Source organism: Paralichthys olivaceus, chromosome 21 (assembly GCF_024713975.1).
Source record: "Paralichthys olivaceus isolate ysfri-2021 chromosome 21, ASM2471397v2, whole genome shotgun sequence".
In the NCBI taxonomy this organism is placed as follows: Eukaryota; Metazoa; Chordata; class Actinopteri; order Pleuronectiformes; family Paralichthyidae; genus Paralichthys; species Paralichthys olivaceus.
Window position 1 is genome coordinate 12,455,215 of NC_091113.1, and position 17,149 is coordinate 12,472,363.

The 17,149-nt window shown below is 40.4% G+C and overlaps 2 protein-coding genes across 3 annotated transcripts; both read right to left on the bottom strand.

The window, feature by feature from the left end:
* Positions 1-334: 334 nt before the first annotated feature.
* Positions 335-7,168, bottom strand: ercc4 (excision repair cross-complementation group 4). Its single transcript, XM_020083617.2, has 10 exons — positions 6,835-7,168; positions 5,178-5,358; positions 4,232-4,427; positions 3,925-4,132; positions 3,607-3,787; positions 3,369-3,500; positions 3,165-3,269; positions 1,913-2,579; positions 1,713-1,825; positions 335-1,287 (listed from the first exon to the last, which is right to left on the bottom strand). Exons 1-10 carry the CDS (start codon positions 7,009-7,011, stop codon positions 545-547), a joined length of 2,703 nt encoding a protein of 900 aa, XP_019939176.2. The 5' UTR covers positions 7,012-7,168; the 3' UTR covers positions 335-544.
* Positions 7,169-7,947: 779 nt separating this feature from the next.
* On the bottom strand, positions 7,948-15,378 carry LOC109626699 (poly(A) polymerase type 3-like). 2 transcript variants are annotated; one of them, XM_069517726.1, is made up of 17 exons: positions 14,512-15,378; positions 13,212-13,331; positions 12,959-13,025; positions 12,762-12,843; positions 12,535-12,644; positions 12,381-12,434; positions 12,175-12,286; positions 11,935-12,024; positions 11,377-11,515; positions 11,133-11,205; positions 10,889-11,009; positions 10,631-10,715; positions 9,842-9,895; positions 9,580-9,699; positions 9,337-9,452; positions 9,114-9,235; positions 7,948-8,693 (listed from the first exon to the last, which is right to left on the bottom strand). In XM_069517726.1, exons 3-17 carry the CDS (start codon positions 12,971-12,973, stop codon positions 8,178-8,180), a joined length of 1,809 nt encoding a protein of 602 aa, XP_069373827.1. In that variant the 5' UTR covers positions 12,974-13,025; positions 13,212-13,331; positions 14,512-15,378; the 3' UTR covers positions 7,948-8,177. The 2 variants fall into 2 exon arrangements, with proteins under 2 accessions (XP_069373827.1, XP_069373826.1); XM_069517725.1 differs by lacking the exon at positions 14,512-15,378 and adding an exon at positions 14,134-14,314.
* Positions 15,379-17,149: the final 1,771 nt, after the last annotated feature.

The window sequence follows — 17,149 nt, forward strand, 5'->3', positions numbered from 1 at the left end:
CCAACCTGTGAATGAAAATGCATGAAATATATATTTTACTTTACTTATGAGTTGTCACTGGAAAATTGTATATTATTATTTTAGATTTGTCCGATTACATTTTGCTGCAAAATTTCCTCAGAGAAGCACTATTCATTTTGGTACTGCCATCCTTGTCTTTTAATTATTTCAAATCTAACCAGGGGCATCGTCATCCATTCAAATACAAGTGCAAAAAATAATCACATCTAATTTTGATTGTGCTGTATCCTTTGAGGTTATAAAAGCTTTTCTGTCCAGTCCAAAGTTTTATTTTAAAATGACAGGTTCCTAAAAATTACAACATTCATCAATATTTTATTCATCCAAAAATACCTTTTTTATTATTTTAAGAATATGATAAAAGTTTCACAGCTTGCATATATTTACAGAGTAGTTTCCAAAATACAAGAGAGAAACCTGCATTATTTGATTCATTCTGCACATTAATATTATCTGCTGTAATTTATCTTTCATCCAGCTTTAAAATGCAAAAACAATCCTGGTGTTAACATACATGTTATTCCTATGATGTCTTTTTTGCCCTCTGCACGGGAGCAGGAACATCAGCAACATTATGCAGAAACTCATACAGTAACTTACCATTGTTCGCATTTCCCAGTATTTCTGCGAGCTTGTCCTTGCTGAGTTTGGCTAAATCTGCCAGGCTGTCTGCATTTCTTATCAGGGCCCTATAGTTTTTTGTATTGACCCCAGGCATTTTCAACAGGAAGTCATAAGGTCCTGGGTTGTAGAGCCCTGCTGATTCAGCCACTATGTCCGACTCGGCCGTGACTGCCTGAGCTGCTGCAGCATCGGGTTCCAGGCGGCCTTGCTTCAGCTCCAGGAAGAGGTCAGCTGTGACATGTGGGGAGGGACACCATAGTATTCGCAGGCGGGGGAAATGCAAAGTGAGTAAGGTGAGCTTTGACGAAATGTCATTAGATGAGATCTCATGGCGGAAATCTGATCGAGCCATTAAGGAAAACGGTTTAGCTGGGTCAAACTCAATGAGCAGCACTGGCTTTTTGTAATAACGGGTCATGGAGAGACACTGGGTGTAGAGACGGCCGCTCTGCAAAGAGCCAATCAGATCACTGATGCTCTTGCGCTCCACGCATGTGTCCGGGGTAAGGATGTAGTCCCCGACTTCTAGGGTGACAGGCTCAATGTCCAGCCCACGGCGGTGCAGCAAGGAAGGGAGTTCACTGCGGAACTCACGCATGTCCACAATTACTCGTGAGGGCTCTTTGGACTGCTCCTGGCCTCCTGGTCATTGGACACGAAATGGAGAAAATAATAAAACACTTATTCCAGAAAATCTAAATACATTTATTTTACAACATTTGATTTCATTTAAGAAAATTCAGTGTATTTGATGTGTAGGCCGGCGACAGTGCAGTGTAGTGTGGAACATGACTTGGGTACCATTAGGCAATAAGGATCCCAGATTTTAAAAGGTAAAATGTCTTAAAAAGAATATCTGATTTATTGAATGGCCGTAAAGTCAGTTCAAGTTCAAGTTTGCTGTCTGTTGTAGTTGGAAATGTTCTAAAACTTTATATGAAATGTTGTTGTCCATTAAAATCAATGATTTTTGTGCAGTCATCATTATAAACACTTTGTCTCAGCACCACGATTTCTGAATGACTTACATCTTCCCTGAGAAATGTAGAGAACTGAAACAGTCATACCTGCTTTGCGGGTGTTGGTGGTGGCGTTGGCAGGCTCTAAATTTCTGGCAAGATCTAGGTTGGTGTCTTCTCGTCCCTCCCTCTCCTCTGGTATGACCATGGTAGCTTTTTCCCTGCAGTATTACACACACAAGCACCAATGACGATCGATGAACCTTTGGAACAACCTAAATCAATGAATATAATAAAGGTGTTCTGACCTGATGAGGTGTTCAAATGCTTTCTTTTCCCGAGACAGCGCTGTGAGGTACTTCTGTTCTTCTGTCGACCCTCCATAGATGAGGAAATACACCCTGAGTGCTTTTCCAGGCCGAGTGGCTTTGTAGATCTCAAGTTGTCGCACAAAACTCACTTCAGCATCGTAGAGCACCACAAAACTGGGATCTACCTCGTGCAGCACCCGCGTCAAGCTGTGGGGGTCAGTGCAGCCTTTAAGTGGGTGGATGACAGTCAGCGGCTCCTTCAGGACACCATAGTAAGCGTCAGATGACAAATCCAACTTCAGTCGCCCTTCCTCGCCTTCTTCGTCATCCATCAATTCCTCCTCATCTCCGCTGCTGCCCATTGCTGCTGCCTCCGCCGTCTCCTCCTTCCCGACCATCTGGGTCAGGGTCAGAGATGGTCGGCTTTTACTCTTCGTGGACTTTGAGTTTTTTTTCTGAGCAGGCTCTTTCCCCTTGGTTCCTCTTTTGGGCCAGCCTTTGCTCTTTTTGTGAGAGTCGAGGTCCAGGGCAGCGGCAGCAGCAGGGTCCCGTTTACCGATTGTGCGAGCATATAGTCTGTTGAGCAGCCAATCAGAGCCGCGCCTGATGTACTGCTGCAGCTGGGCACAAGTTCGGTCATCACTGGCACAGATCAGCACGCGACCTGTAGGCAACATGTTGGTTAGTTAGACGGATAGACTGTACAAGACAGATTTCAACAGGCCCATTTTATGGTGGATATTTGGAATTGTTAAACATATCTGTTAGGATTTAACTTATTTGAATAGACAATTCCATTGTCATTGCCCTGATTTTTTATCAATTAAAGGTACAGTGTGTAGAATTTTGTGATATCTAGTGTTGACATTGCAACATGCAATGTCAACACTAGACCTCACCCTCTCCTTCCAAACATGAAAAAGAATCTCTGGTAGCCTTAAATTGTCATAAAAACTCAAAAGATGTTTAGTTTGTCCAGTTTGGACTAATGTAAAAAACATGGCGGCCTCCGTAGAGAGGGTCCCCTCGATGTAAATATAAAATATTTGAATATAAAGGGCCTTTTCTGGGGTAAAGAAAACTAGATAAATGTTTCTGTTGCTTGTTGCAGGTCCAGCTTCCAAGTAAACTGGACTTGTATTTACTAATTGAGACATTAGATTGATGGTATACTTAACATGAATTTAGATTAAGCTGTAATATTCAATATTATCATGTCATTAATAGTAGTAGTAATTAGAACTATTACCTGGTTCATGTTGGGAGCTCTTGTTCTCTCTCTCAATCTCCTGCAGCACCTCAGTTAGAGCCTCCCACTTTGGGCTCTTCTCCAGCACCAGGTCTCTTTTCACCTCTGAAACATACACACACGCACGCACGCACACATGAAGCATTAACTCAACAGATATCTACTCTGAAGAGCACATTGTCTGAGTGTTCACGTGTCCGTCACCTGAGGTCGAGGATAACTTCACTTTCTCAGCCTCTGCCCCCACTTTGAGTTTCTTCTTGCTCTCACTCATGCGGTATACACGACCCCTGGCATTCACAAACATGGAAGTGCTCGAGTCGAGGAACAGCCACCCTGATACAACAATAAACTCATGCAATCAAACAGGGATAAAAGAGACGCGTCATGGATTTTACACTTCAACTAAATACTCCAAGCGGGGTAAATATACGTAGTTTACCTGAATTGGAGCCAAAGATCTTTTGGCTGGAGCGAAGCGACTCAAGCAGATTGAGGAAGGTGACACAGTCGTACTGTGTGAGGTAGAGCAAAAGAACTCTCAACACCTTCAGGTCTTGGACCAGGGCCTTGGTCTTGGCTCCCAGTTGGTGCCACAGGGGGTCCAGGTAATGTCGAATGGTCTGAGGGGGAGTTAAAGAAGGTTAAAGTCAAACGATTAAGTTCAACCACTTGTGTAGATTTGAATTAAATTCACTATATTGGCCGGAGTTTATTTTGCTGCAGAGGCAGGTTAATGTGTCATATTTCAGTAACAGACCTTTTCAAACGCATTTCCAAGTGTGTTCTCCAGTGAGAGGTCCTCAGCCTCCAGTGTAGGGTTGTAGCGTTTCAGCTCCTTCAGACAGGCGCTCATTATGTCAAGGATGGAGCTCTGAATGGCCCTCATAGCCGGTGTCAGTGACACATGGAGCTCCACCACCTCTGGTTTATGCCTTTCCAGTGCTGTGTTTACTGATGCCTGGAACCTGTTGAATGATGCCGGTAAATAGAGCAAAGGTAAAGGAGGCTGACGCGAATCACTCCCCTGCCCTGCTATGACATGTTAAATATTTGTCTCACCATACCTGGGCCACAGATAGAGCTTCTTGACGAAGAGGTTCCTCATCACACGCTCCACCTGGCAGAAGCCCGAGGAGAACGCTGTGGCCTTATCAGTGAAGGCCTTGATGAATCCTGTCTTGTTCTTCTGTCTGAACAGACGAAGGATGAAGGCCTCCTGACAAGACTCGATGATTTTATGGGCGCGGTACACCAGGATGCCTGAAGCATAAAGCAAGAGAGGAAAATATGATAATCTGTATCGCAGTGAAACAACCGCTACTTTCCTGTGGCAATATTCTGGCACATTTAAATACTGCATATACGTAGGTTTTGGCCAAAAAAAATCCTTTAGAAGGAAGTGCTGGGAGGTGGGCTAAGACACACTAACCTAACCCTAACGTGTGCGGGTGATGATAGCTACCCACTTTTGATTAGAGGGTGTTCACTTTTTCAAATATACATAAAAGTCATAAAAAAAAAGACATAAAAAATGTAGAGACGCCCAAACGGTTGACTCTACATAAGCACTGGCCCTGCATGTCCAAGACAGTTTGAAACACTAAGTGGCGTTATGAGCCATGTTCAACCCATAAATGTATATTTAGTGTTTGTGTTTACTCTGTGGAACAACAGAATAAAAAGTGTATAATCTAATGATTCCTATATGTTGGCATTTAGGTAATGGATTGTGTTAATGCAAGCACAGTTGATTTTTTTAAAATAACAGATACAGCATTGTTTGCAATTAAAATCCCAATGGTCCCAACCAGGGCCAAGCCGATCATTAACTTTACTTGTATCAATTATGAATCCTCCAATTAGATTTTAGCAATAACTGATGTACTATGATTTTGTAGAGAGCAAAAAGTACACGAACAAATGTTGTTTACTGTAATAAATAAAAAATCACATCATTGTAAAAAGACAAACAAGGCTCTCATTTTAGCCACGATCGCTTCGTCCTCTGACCGGATATGAGATGAGCAGGGATGCGGTCGGTGAGGAAGTCAACCACCAGGATTCTACTGGTGACAAACAGCACTCCTCCCTCGGTGTAAACAGTGTAACGCTCTGTGCTCTGGACATCGCTGGTCACCGTCCTGGGCAGGTGGGTCAAGCCCTCAACCCGCAGCTGCTCCGTGAAATACTCCTGAGAGGGGAGGACGAGTGGGAAAGTGTGTTTGTTAAACAGGTAGCTATCAGCGACAGAAACTGTGCCCCCATTGAAACGACGGTGGAGCTAAATTACTACGTTCCAATGTCAACAAAGTATATTAAAAATAACATCATCGAGGTTTTGTACTGTGTCACATGGTTTACCAATCAAAATAAATTATTTTGATTCCCTTGTCACTTTGTATTATTCATTGCTCTGCATTGGGATTGTCGACTATTAAACAAGAGATACAGTTTTTTTCCTGCTTTAAAATGACAGTTGACGTCTGCCCTTTACATCACGAGTTGTCAACCTTTTCTCCTCCAATTGTTTCTATATGTCATCAACGCCTGATGCTCACATATGATTGTATTGCTCTTACTTGCACATACTTTGTTCATGCTGGTCTTGTTGTTTTTAATATGCACCTTTGGTTTACACATTTGAGTTTTTAAAAAAAAAACTTGAATTACAGGAAGTTTTTATTGTTAAACAAAAAGCTTCTTTAGCGAGCTAAGACCTTCCCTCTTCAATGCTCATGTGATATGGTGTTGGTGCTATTTTCTAATTTGTACTGATAATACATTCATTATATCTGAATATTAAACATTGTGAAATCCCTTCAGTTTGTGTTTCTGTACTTTTTTTATATTTTCAGAACATTTTAACAACACCGTGATAATACTGATAATTTTGGTCACTACAATCATGCTACAAAATGTTCCCACGTTTCATCTCTAACAAGATACAACAGTGAATATGGACTAGATCCTGTATGACTACTATTACTATTGTTCTTATTGGAAACGTGACAACGTTTCGAAAGCACTGAAGAATAGCTGTGGACACAAAGAGGCAAAAGGCAAATTAAGATGTATGAGATGTTTACTAGCAGTGTTGATAATAATGACAACCGTACAGGTGAAGCAACTTCTCTTACTGGGGAGGAATTCTTCCCCATCTTTGAGAAGTGTTGCCCTGATCCCTAAGAAATGACCTGAGTGATGCTGAGTGACGAGAAAGTGCAGTTTTGTTCTTGTCACACAAACTGTGACACATCTGTACATACAAAGTGTAGCATCATCAACTTAGTGCCACATCTCCATTTGTTTACATGTTCTATATGTTACAGCTTGATCACCTACATTACTTCGATTGCATATTCTATTTCCTTTATTCCATCAATTAGTTTACCTTATTAAACATTGTTAAAATGACTATTTGAGCGTCTTAAAGATTGTTTTAGTGCTCACAACATTGTAAACGTCAACAGTTAGTTGTGACCTGGTGCTTATGATACTTTATTGAAGCATCTGTCACTGAATCACTGATACTTTATCATCTCCAGTCATTTGGGATTCTGGTTAGTCGCTTCCATCACACAACATTAGCCACGTTGCTGCCCCACATCACACATCGAGCGGACGATGAAGCGGACTAGCAGGCTAAGCTAACCCGCGCGGTGCTGACCTGCTCCGGTGTGGTCGTGTTGAGCAGGAGGACCAGGCTGTCCCGCTCCGAGTGAACCCGCATGAACTGCAGCAGGATGCGGTCCATCCCCATCCCCTCCGCCGCCACCAGCAGCCCGTCACAGCCGAACAGACTCAGGAACATCTCCGTCTCGAACTCCAGCAGCGGGCCCGCCATGTTGGAGCCACCGGAGCGGCCCTGCACCGCACCAAAGTCGCACAGAACCAGAGAGAAGAGTCCGCTTCAGACCATCGGGACGGAGCTGAACACGGAGCTCTCACATCTGCTACTCAATGTTTTGAAATGGCACTTCCGGTCAAGTGTCTAGTGAGTTTGAAAATTAAAGATCACGAGCGCCACCTTTCGACCCGGAGTGTTATGGCAGGTAGAAATGACGTCATGCTCTTCAGTATGGCCTGTGTGACGTTTTCACATCCGATGAACACTTTGATTTTATGAGTTATTTTTATTTACATTGGATGAATATAGTGGATAACTGCATACGTTTTTATATACACATTATACCACATACTTTATGTTTACCTGCTGTTCACTGATTTACAGTGAAAATTAGCTCTTTTATTATAGCATCCCTATTTTATCAGTTATACTAATAAATGTCATTTTTTTCTTTTATTATAATATATATACATAACCTGTATAAAATATTTTTTTTATGTTTTGTACTTCGATTAGCACCTTCACTCTTTTTCCAAATCTTTCTTACTACTTTGCATGTGCAGCAGATTTACTATTCCAGGATCCCCTTTGATTGATTGCCAAGCATTATGAGTACTTTTCTCACAAGGGAGATACTGGGGTTGAGACATGTGCTGTCGGTAAGGCACTGATCATGTTTGTTTATAAGATTAGCTTGAGAAAAAAGTATTTGTTTAAAATGCAGGTTTATTACAAACTAGAAGAACTTGCACTGTTTTCCTTTAGTCATTTTATCCTCAGTTCTATCTTTGAAAATACCATTGATCTGCAGAAAGACCTTAAAACAAGTGACAACATTAGGTTCCATCAAATCTGCACCTGTGGTTTAACCAGCATGGGAAGTTAATGCTCAAATCAACCCAGTTCAAATATAAAAAAATAAGAACAGAAATATAATATTTATAATTTTATTTGAGGTAAAGCAACAAAATATACATAAAAGCAAAGAGATGCATTCATGTCTGGGATTTTTTTAATTCACTTCTTCATTTACTTTATTTTCTAGAAAATCATACGTACACTTTTGAATAACAAAACTGCACAACAAATATACAAAAGCAAACATGCTGGCAGATAAAAGTTGTTTTTCCTCCTGATGAGGAGTAAGATAGTGGCAGTGTTGTTCAGTGATGCTCTGCAGGGGACTTTTCAGGGGAGGTGGTCTTCTCCTCTTTTACTCCTGTCTCCTCAAGCTTAAACTTCTTAGATGAAGGTGAGGGTGAGGGAGAACGAGGTCTCTTTGTGCCCTGTGGTGCTGTGGGAAGGCTCCTTACCAGCTTCACAATTTTTTTGGTAGGCAAGACACCTGTGGTGGGGTTTTCAGGGCAGGTGGGTATCATATCTAGCTCCTTCTCCTCAGGCCTGAACTTCTTACAAGGAGTTTCTGCTGAGGGAGAACAAGATCTCTTTGTGCCCTGTGGTGCTTTGGGAGGGCTCCTTACCAGCTTCACAACTTTTTTGGTGGGCAAGACACCTGTGGTGGGGTTTTCAGGGCAGGTGGGTATCATATCTAGCTCCTTCTCCTCAGGCCTGAACTTCTTACTGGAAGTCTCTGCTGAGGGAGAACAAGATCGCTTTGTGGCCTGTGGTGCTGTGGAAGCTGGAGAAGCTTTGCTGGGCTCAGATGTTACAGAGGATTCCTGTAGAGAACAAAAAAATGTTTTAAGTAATATCTTAACACAAATAAGAATTTAGGAAATACTATGTACTTAAATGTTTTGATAAGAGTAAGACAATTGATGCCACTCTTGCATCTGTATGATCAATATGATGCACTGCAACTAACAACTGTTACATTAGGGTTTTTACAGGGGTTATGTGCTGGATTATTTCTCTTCTGGGCACAGTAACTTCCTGGAGTCTTGATATCACTGTGTAACTCTAATATGAGAAATACTTCAGTGCATAACCCACTGTAAAAGCACAACCTGTCATTTTTTAACTATGGTTTTTGTGAAGATTTAAAAAAATGAGATATCATTAATAACAGCAGAAAACATTGTATATATTATAGACACATGTATGTTTAGTCAAATAAAGCATGAAATGTTTGAGCAAACCTTTTCAGTTGTGTGACAGGACGACACTTTGGCACGTTTGGCAACAACCTTCCTCTTTTCATAGTTGACTAAAACAACCATTCCCTCCTTAAACAGACCACAGCTCTTTGCCAGGTCGTAGACTGCAAGGGCACAAAATAAAAATGATTTCACATTTTCACACAACTCTGCTCCAGTGTCACCAAATTTAAAGAGGAAGAAGAGCAAGGAAACAAAAACATACCAGTATCAATAAAGTAGCCGACTTCACTGGTCAGGTCGATATCTTTCTTTTTAATTATCTTCTTGTACTCCTTTGTCAGGGTAAATCCAATCATCCACTTTGTGCTCATACCCTCTCTGAAACAGAAACAGACAACCAACACGAGACATGAGCTTTAAAGCCTTGTTACAGCAAACTGAGAGTAAATACAGAGCATCAGAACAAAAAACAGGAACGAGCTGAAATATGAAATAATGCCCTTACATGCTATCGGGCTCCTTGGGTGGAGAGTAGGGCTGCACGTTCACATGAGCCAAGGAAATGTACGGATGTATCTGCAGAGCTCCCACCAGGAGTCTTATTTTGGACTCCACCAGGCCGACCCTGAACGAGTGAATGAAGACTTGTTTACAGAAAGAAGAAAACACTCCAGCAGCTGGATGTAAAGTATTCAAACAGTTTTTCATCCAAAGTTCAAACGTGGTCTACAAACGTGTCGAAGTTATTCCAGTTTAACTTGACTCACCAATCAATATGCTGCTCGCCTGTAGCAGAGAATGCGTCCACTTGAAGGTAATGCCTTTGATTAAAAGAGACAGATTAATCAAAACTATGTTGCGAATTCATTGCTGCTCAATATTTAAAGCAGGTCAACTTACTGCACAGCACAATAATTAATATCACTATACTCACCTTCGTTATGTCAATTATACAGTAAACTTTAAATGTAAAAATAAAACCTGTGTTGTTTTAAAATGTAAGTGATCTGTGTTTGTGTATTTAACGCCCAAACTCCACAACACAATTTTAAAATTCTCGTCAAAAGGTGAACACAGCTGCTCACTGTGTCCATCATTTCTTCCACAACATAAATGCATCGTTACGAATATCGAGGACGCTGCCTGTTGTGGCAAAAACAACAAAAATCGATCGTACGTTCGAAGTAAAAGAGTGGAACTCAATCAATCAGGCAGCTCACATTCAGAGCTTTAACCATCCACATAACAATGAAGACATGATCATCTTTTTTTTAAAACTTTGTTACAGATTTTATTATAAATGACTAGAAACCATCACAACCTGGTCGGCACATCCATCAACATTAGTCATGGACCGTCAGATTGAAGTTTACCTTTAAGTTCAGCATGAACATTAAAAAGGCCACAAATCCACAAACAGATGATCCATTTCAACATTTTCAGCTAATAACACTAATCAAAACATTATTTTAGTAAATGTCTATGTTTTAGAGAGCAATGTGTGTGAGTGTATTTAATTACATGGCAGGACTGTCTTTAGGTAACTCAATACGTACCGGTACTTGTTCATAAAGTTTGGCGTTTCAAAGAGTTTGAGCCAGTCGACTTTGTGCTGCTGTATTTCCTGGAGGATAGTGTGGCCTGTGAACGAGGAAGAGACAGGTGGTTTAAATCAAAATGTTCTCACACTCTCAGATTAAAATTCTGGGAGATGTTATTGAGTTTAACGGTTTGTTTTAATCCACGATTGGAACACTGGAATTGATGTTTGTTTGGCTCACAATGCAGGTAGTCAGCTGAGTGACTATACATACCCCGATTGAACTCTTCAATCAGGATGGTCCGCGAGGAGAGAGAGACATTGAACGCTGAGTTCTGCTGGGGGTAGACCGGCGTGATGATCGGCATCAAGTGGTACCTATCATGTCTGTTAGACTGGAAATGCAGAAGAACACTGATTATCATCTTACTATATGTTTTAAACTGGATAATTCACAAACTCACTTGATCATATGTTTGTTTCTTAAACTTTGACTAAAGATCCTGCAGATGACTTACCTTGGGATCCCAGGAGTGAAGGTCGTATTGGAGGTCCAGCACCGCCCTCAGACGAATAGGGATATTCCAGTCCCTGACACAAAACACAAGATTGTCAAATCAACTGATCCTTGTCTACATCTTTAACAAAGCATGAACATGCATTTTCAGTGATAAAAAGCAGAGTTTAAAAATCCCCAAACACCGAACATGTTAAGAAATTGAGAAATACTTTATTTTTAACAGAAATGCTGACAAAACTCACCACATGGAGTAGATCTGGAAGAACTTCAGCACCAGGGTGGATGCTGCCGCATTTGGATATAGCTGGCAAATTCTGGCAACCAGAATGGCCCAGGATACCCCACCCAAGAAGCCCAGCTTGTTAGAGTAAATGTTGCGTCCTGAAAGGAAATATAAGGATGAGAAACAAGATTTAAACAAAATGTATAATGTTACTGTTTTTTCTCACATTAATAATGTTTCCTTTTATTTAAGTTTTACTTTATGTATATATGATATAGTTCAGTAAACCTGTGCATTGTTTATTCCTGCACAATAGAGACTGGCCTGTGGTTGCATTTCAGCAAATGTAGACAAAGCAAACTAAATATCCATAATGACAATAATCTGAGATTGAAGTTATCATTTTGCACCACTGACTAAAATGATTTCAGATGTAGTTGATGACCAGTTACTCCAGAACAGGGCAGTCAGCCATTGTTGGTATGAATGTGAAATGATCATGTTGGGAAACAAGTCCATCTATTCACAGAGAGACTGTGACTGCCATGATGAATTAGTTCTGTGTTGTTCGACTTACGTTTGGCCCACAGCTTGATGGCTCTAAGAGTGAGCCTGAAGTTTGAGATGTCAGGCACAAGACGGAGGATTTCCTCAGTGACTCTGTAACCTACAGAATGAAAACAAAGGATTCATACACAAACAGCCACATGTTAAAAAGGGGGAAAGTGCAAATGAACAACTTATGAAATAAATAAATCATGTCATCTGGTGATACTGCAGCATTTCTGAGCAGCTTTGTATTTGAGTGTGATGTTACCATTGAGACTCCTGGAGGAGATTTTATCCATTTCCTTAAACCATTTGTCATCAAGGAGGTTGACTTTGTCACTGACAGACCTTTGTGGCAACCGGGCATAGATTAAATCCACCTATGAGATTACAGAAACACAAAGCAAGTTATCACAGCACCAGTAGAGTTGTATGTTATTATTTTTACTTTGTATTTATCAGATCTTCATTTACCTCAATTCCATCAAATGTCATCTTGATGACTGGCACAACCGCTTCTTCGATGGCCTGAGGAGAACAATATTGTCAGTCACTTGCACTGGAGAAAAAAAGACTTTGACTTGCATGATATTTATAAATGATGCAATAATTGATATATATGACAAACCCGTATGTCTTTGACCTCCTCCTGGGCTTTGAGCTTCTCCAAAAAGGAGGTGAAGAAGACCATTGCCTCCAAAAATACAGGCCCAACACATAGAACATCAATATCAGCATCTGTCAAAGCAAAACAGATTCATATGAGAGTGAAGCTTATATTGTCACTTGTGAAACTGTTAAATACAAGTTTCCGCAGTAAGAACATGTTAAAGTTGAGGAAAAAATCTTAGTTACCTTTGGAGAAAGCTCCCAGGTGATAGGAGCCGAACGGCAAGACCCTGCCTCCGACTTTGTCAGTGACAGTTTCAGGTACATTCTGAAATCAAAAAGCAAACCAATGAAGTTGTATCATCTACACAATTAAATGCTGTCTGTATGATATTTGGAAATACCTTTGAAACAACTGTATAGATAAAAAAGATGTTTCTTACCATTTCTCTGCACATGTCTAGGAGCCACTCCTCAAAGAGGGATTGCAGTTTTTTCACAACTTTCTCTCTGCAAATAAAACATAAAGAGCATTTTCAAAATGTTTTTACTTTAGGATGTGTTTCACTTCCATTTTTCACGTAATTCACAGAGGATGCTGTTCTTTAACAACCAAGTCACAGGGTCACAATAGAAAACACTAAAAAACAGTTTCCACATGGTGGAAATAATGAAATATAGAATGATGGATCTTACCTGTGCTTCAGCTCCACCTCATTCACAAAGACATCTTGCAACTCCAGACTTTTAATCAATTCATTGGTCTGAATCAAGTCAGCCTGTGTCTGCCTGTCCCTGCTGATCGGACCACTGATCCTGTAACATTAGGACATTTTTGAGAATGCTGATAATTCACTTTTAGTTGGACTGAAAAGTTAGTTACAGTTTAGCAGACTGCTCAGAAAGGACTGGGAGTTATCGCAGGCCGTACCTTCCTGCCTGTGTAAGACTGTGCAATGCATACATGCACCTAACACAGCACTCTCAGGTCTTAACTGATTAAACTGAGCAATGTCAATATCTCACATAGATAGATAGATATTTTATTGATCCCGAAGGAAATTCAAGCATCCAGTAGCAGTAACATATATTGAACATACATTAGAATTAACTTATAACACAGTAACCGTATGTTGAAATTGGCCTGAGATGAATGTAAATGTAAATATGTACAGAGAAATTAAGGAAATTAAATTTAATGAAACATTTGTAGCAAAATAAAACTTTTACAGAGAAATTAAACATTTGCATAGGATTTAAATATATACAGAGGAATCAAAAATGTGCATTCCTGCTATATATTCTGTTTACATTGTACGTATTATTTTCTTGTGGTATATTTCCTTGTTTTTATATTGTTTCTCTACTTGTTTATCCTCATTTTTGCTGTAACATGGCAAATATCCCCTTAGTGGGACTAATGAAGTATTACCTTAAACTGTCATGAAACAAAAAGTATATACACAAACCTTAGGGGTCTCAGTGTGTTAAATAAAGTGACTTGGGCCTCATTTTGTGAAATTAAATTGTGTTAACTACATATTGTAATATAAGGAAAGCTTCAGAAAATATAACAGGAAATGTGAACTGCAGTTGTACAGTGCTTAATAGTACTTACGCTTCCATTGTTGAAAACATAATTCCTTTCTTCAAATGAATTACGATTAAAAACTGGGAAATATTACGATATGCTGTTATAATCTTCTAAACAACACCACGAAAATGAACTAGAGCTCAGGCTGAGGGTGTCCAGAGTTAATAACGTTATGATCCAGCGTGCAGACACTAGAGATGTCTCCGTGGCTTTAATCTTGCCATTGATCATAGGTTCCTACAAAGGAGATTAAAGAGTCCATTGATGTGTGACGCAACTTTCGTCACAGATAAGTTTATATTCAAAAGATAGCATCTGAATTCAGCTCATGTCACGTGGATGTATACATTTAAAAACACACACTGTGTTATACTACGTCACCACTACCAACTGTTTACTTACCAGCATCGAACCTCCTCCCTCTGCTCAGACAGAGTCCCTGGAGGGGAACAACGACCATGTTGACTCTGTTGATGTTAGCATGCTAACCAGCTAGCCCCGTCTCATTATAGCACAATGAAACAGTGAGTCCATGGAGGATCCATTCTGTCCTCGGTCCGACACTAGAGTGTTCGCTGTGCAATGACAGACGACATGTCAGAATTTTTTCATTAAGATCCAATTGCAATGTTAAAAATATCCTGGATGAGCCCCTGGATCTCCACCAAAACTGAATGGGCTCTTCCTTCGCCCATACCACATCCTTCCAGTGTCATAGTAATCTGCCCAATGTTTTATCATAATCTTGCTTAAAAACAAATAAACATATTTAGTAAGTTAATGAAAAGTACTTAAAACAGTCTTAAACGAGAATGAGTGAAAGTCTAAAGCTGCCGGAGACAACAGAGTTGGCCTTTGTGTCACTGTGAGGATAAACATGGTGATGTAGGTGTGGACCTCTGACACATACAGTTGAATCCTGGGCTCTGCTGTCCTCTGGTGGCTCAAGAAAGACCACACTATCACTCCACTGTGTCTGTGGACACACCTGGTCACTGAATACTGAGAGGCAGTGTTTCAATGTCAGTAATAATAATATCACTAGTTCACATAAATAACTGCAAGGGTGTTCAGTGTGGAGTGTAAACCTCTGTCACATTTAAATTATTTGGGTCTGCACCAAATATCACACACTCATAAATATCAGTGCAATTAACATATCTGATTTAAAAAAAAAAGAAGATCCAGGTACAGGTGGGATGTAACAAAGTGCATTTACTTCATTACTGTACTTAAGTAAAAAAGGCAGAAAAGAAACATGGTGAAACACTTACATGTCCTAAATGTCTTTACAGGTACTTTATGGTCCAAAGTGATTTGCTAAATAAAGAAAGTTCCTTTAACAATTGGTCATTTAAAGTTTTAAAATAATAAGATAATCTTTTAATCACTTGAAATGAAGAAATCTTCCATATCAAGTGTCTTCAGTGTGTCACAGTTAAGCACATAGACCAAAGTCACTGAGGATTAAAGTGATGCACTGTCACGGAGAAGCCAATAGGGAGCAGCGGAGCACTTTGTTTTGCAAACCCGTGTCTCTCAGAAGTCTTACCTTTGTTGCAGTGTGCATGATAACATTTGTCTGGAAGTCAGTATGCAGCCTCATGTTAGGATGAAAATGTAAAGCCAACAGTTTGGATGGAGTGGTAACACAACACCTTTAGGGCTGACAACAAACTGAAAGGGGGAAAACTGTCACCATAAAATGTATTCTGCTATTATTACAGTTCTGTGATACATGAAATTGAATCAAATGATCCATAAATGTGCTTGGAGGAACCAGCATGTCTCCACGGACGGTTGGCACACGTGAAGGATTGCGGCGGAAAAAAAAACCTGTTCATCCTCTCCTCTTTGGGCCGAGCGTGATGAGGAAAAGTGTACATTTGGCAGCTGATGTGCATCCTGGTACCGTGAATGGTCTGGCACAGCTGTAAATGAGAGGAGAACAGCTTGAAATCGATGGCAGGCTGGAGGATAAAAGAAGATGAGATACTTAACACTGCTTGCCTGACTGCAGTGTAGGAGGGAAATGAGTGCGAGAGAGAGAGAAGAGAAAAAGAGAAAAAGAGCTGAAGGCCCGATAACATCCCTCCAGCCCTCATTAGGAAAAGAGAGATGCAGTAGGGTTTGTTGTAAATGGAGGGCTAAGCCTTGGAGCCAACCAGGCTCCGAGGGCCATACAAGAAGCCTCTGGAGGTTAACACACGCACTCTTTAAAGGGGCAGCTCAACATTTTTGGGAAATACACTTGCTTCAGTAGCAGCTGGATTAGTTTTGAAGTGACTCTGAAAGTAACCTTCCAATCAATCCCAGTGTTTACAAGGTGGTAAGAAATGCATCCCCTTGTCTCCTCAGGGAGCAGGAACCTCCAGGTTTGTATGGGGTGATTAAGACCTGTATTATTTACTCCACTAGTAACCTACTTACACTTACACCAAATATTTATGTTTTTGATAAACCTGCTAAAAAATGTGATTGTCTCCTTTCCCATTGCCAGTAGAATTATCAGTTTTTTTGTATGTGGCATATCTTGAGAACAGTTTATCTCATCTGCTTCACACTTAGCATGTGACGTGCAGTGTTGAATTCGGTGCGATTTGGAAATGTGATACGCTCAATATTAAGAAAATCAGGAGACCAGCAGCGTCGGCTGGGACTCAGACAACCACAACTGATTCTCCAATTCAGGGTTTGGGGTTCTGCGAGTCAAGCTATACTGAGCTTTGAATAAACAGGTAAATAGGAGCAGGTCTTTACCTCCTGTGGCTTCAAAATACTGCAGGTTCACTGTTACTGAATCTGTAATCAGCATCACCACAGAACAGGCAAACAGTCCATTCTGAACACTGCACTTGTTATAAATAATATCACATGTACATGGTGCTATATTGTAAGTGTCCATAATTACTCTGCCATGCACCAAAAAAATCTTTGATTGCACCTAAGGTAAAAGCAGCCAACTCGGGGGTCAAATTCTGTAACGCATGACTCACTGAAAAGCCTTTTAGTGCTAAGAGCAGTCACGATTATAAAAAGA

Excerpts from the sequence above, each read along its gene's own strand:
- ercc4 (XM_020083617.2), bottom strand. The coding sequence starts at position 7,011 with ATGGCGGGCCCGCTGCTGGAGTTCGAGACGGAGATGTTCCTGAGTCTG. Across the intron at positions 3,501-3,606 it reads GATCTTTGGCTCCAATTCAG|GGTGGCTGTTCCTCGACTCG; the intron begins GTAAACTACGTA and ends TTGTTGTATCAG. Across the intron at positions 1,288-1,712 it reads CACCAACACCCGCAAAGCAG|GAGGCCAGGAGCAGTCCAAA; the intron begins GTATGACTGTTT and ends TCCAATGACCAG.
- LOC109626699 (XM_069517725.1), bottom strand. The coding sequence starts at position 14,153 with ATGTTTTCAACAATGGAAGC. Across the intron at positions 12,844-12,958 it reads TAGACATGTGCAGAGAAATG|AATGTACCTGAAACTGTCAC; the intron begins GTAAGAAACATC and ends TTTTGATTTCAG. Across the intron at positions 9,896-10,630 it reads AACTTTATGAACAAGTACCG|GCATTACCTTCAAGTGGACG; the intron begins GTACGTATTGAG and ends TTTTAATCAAAG.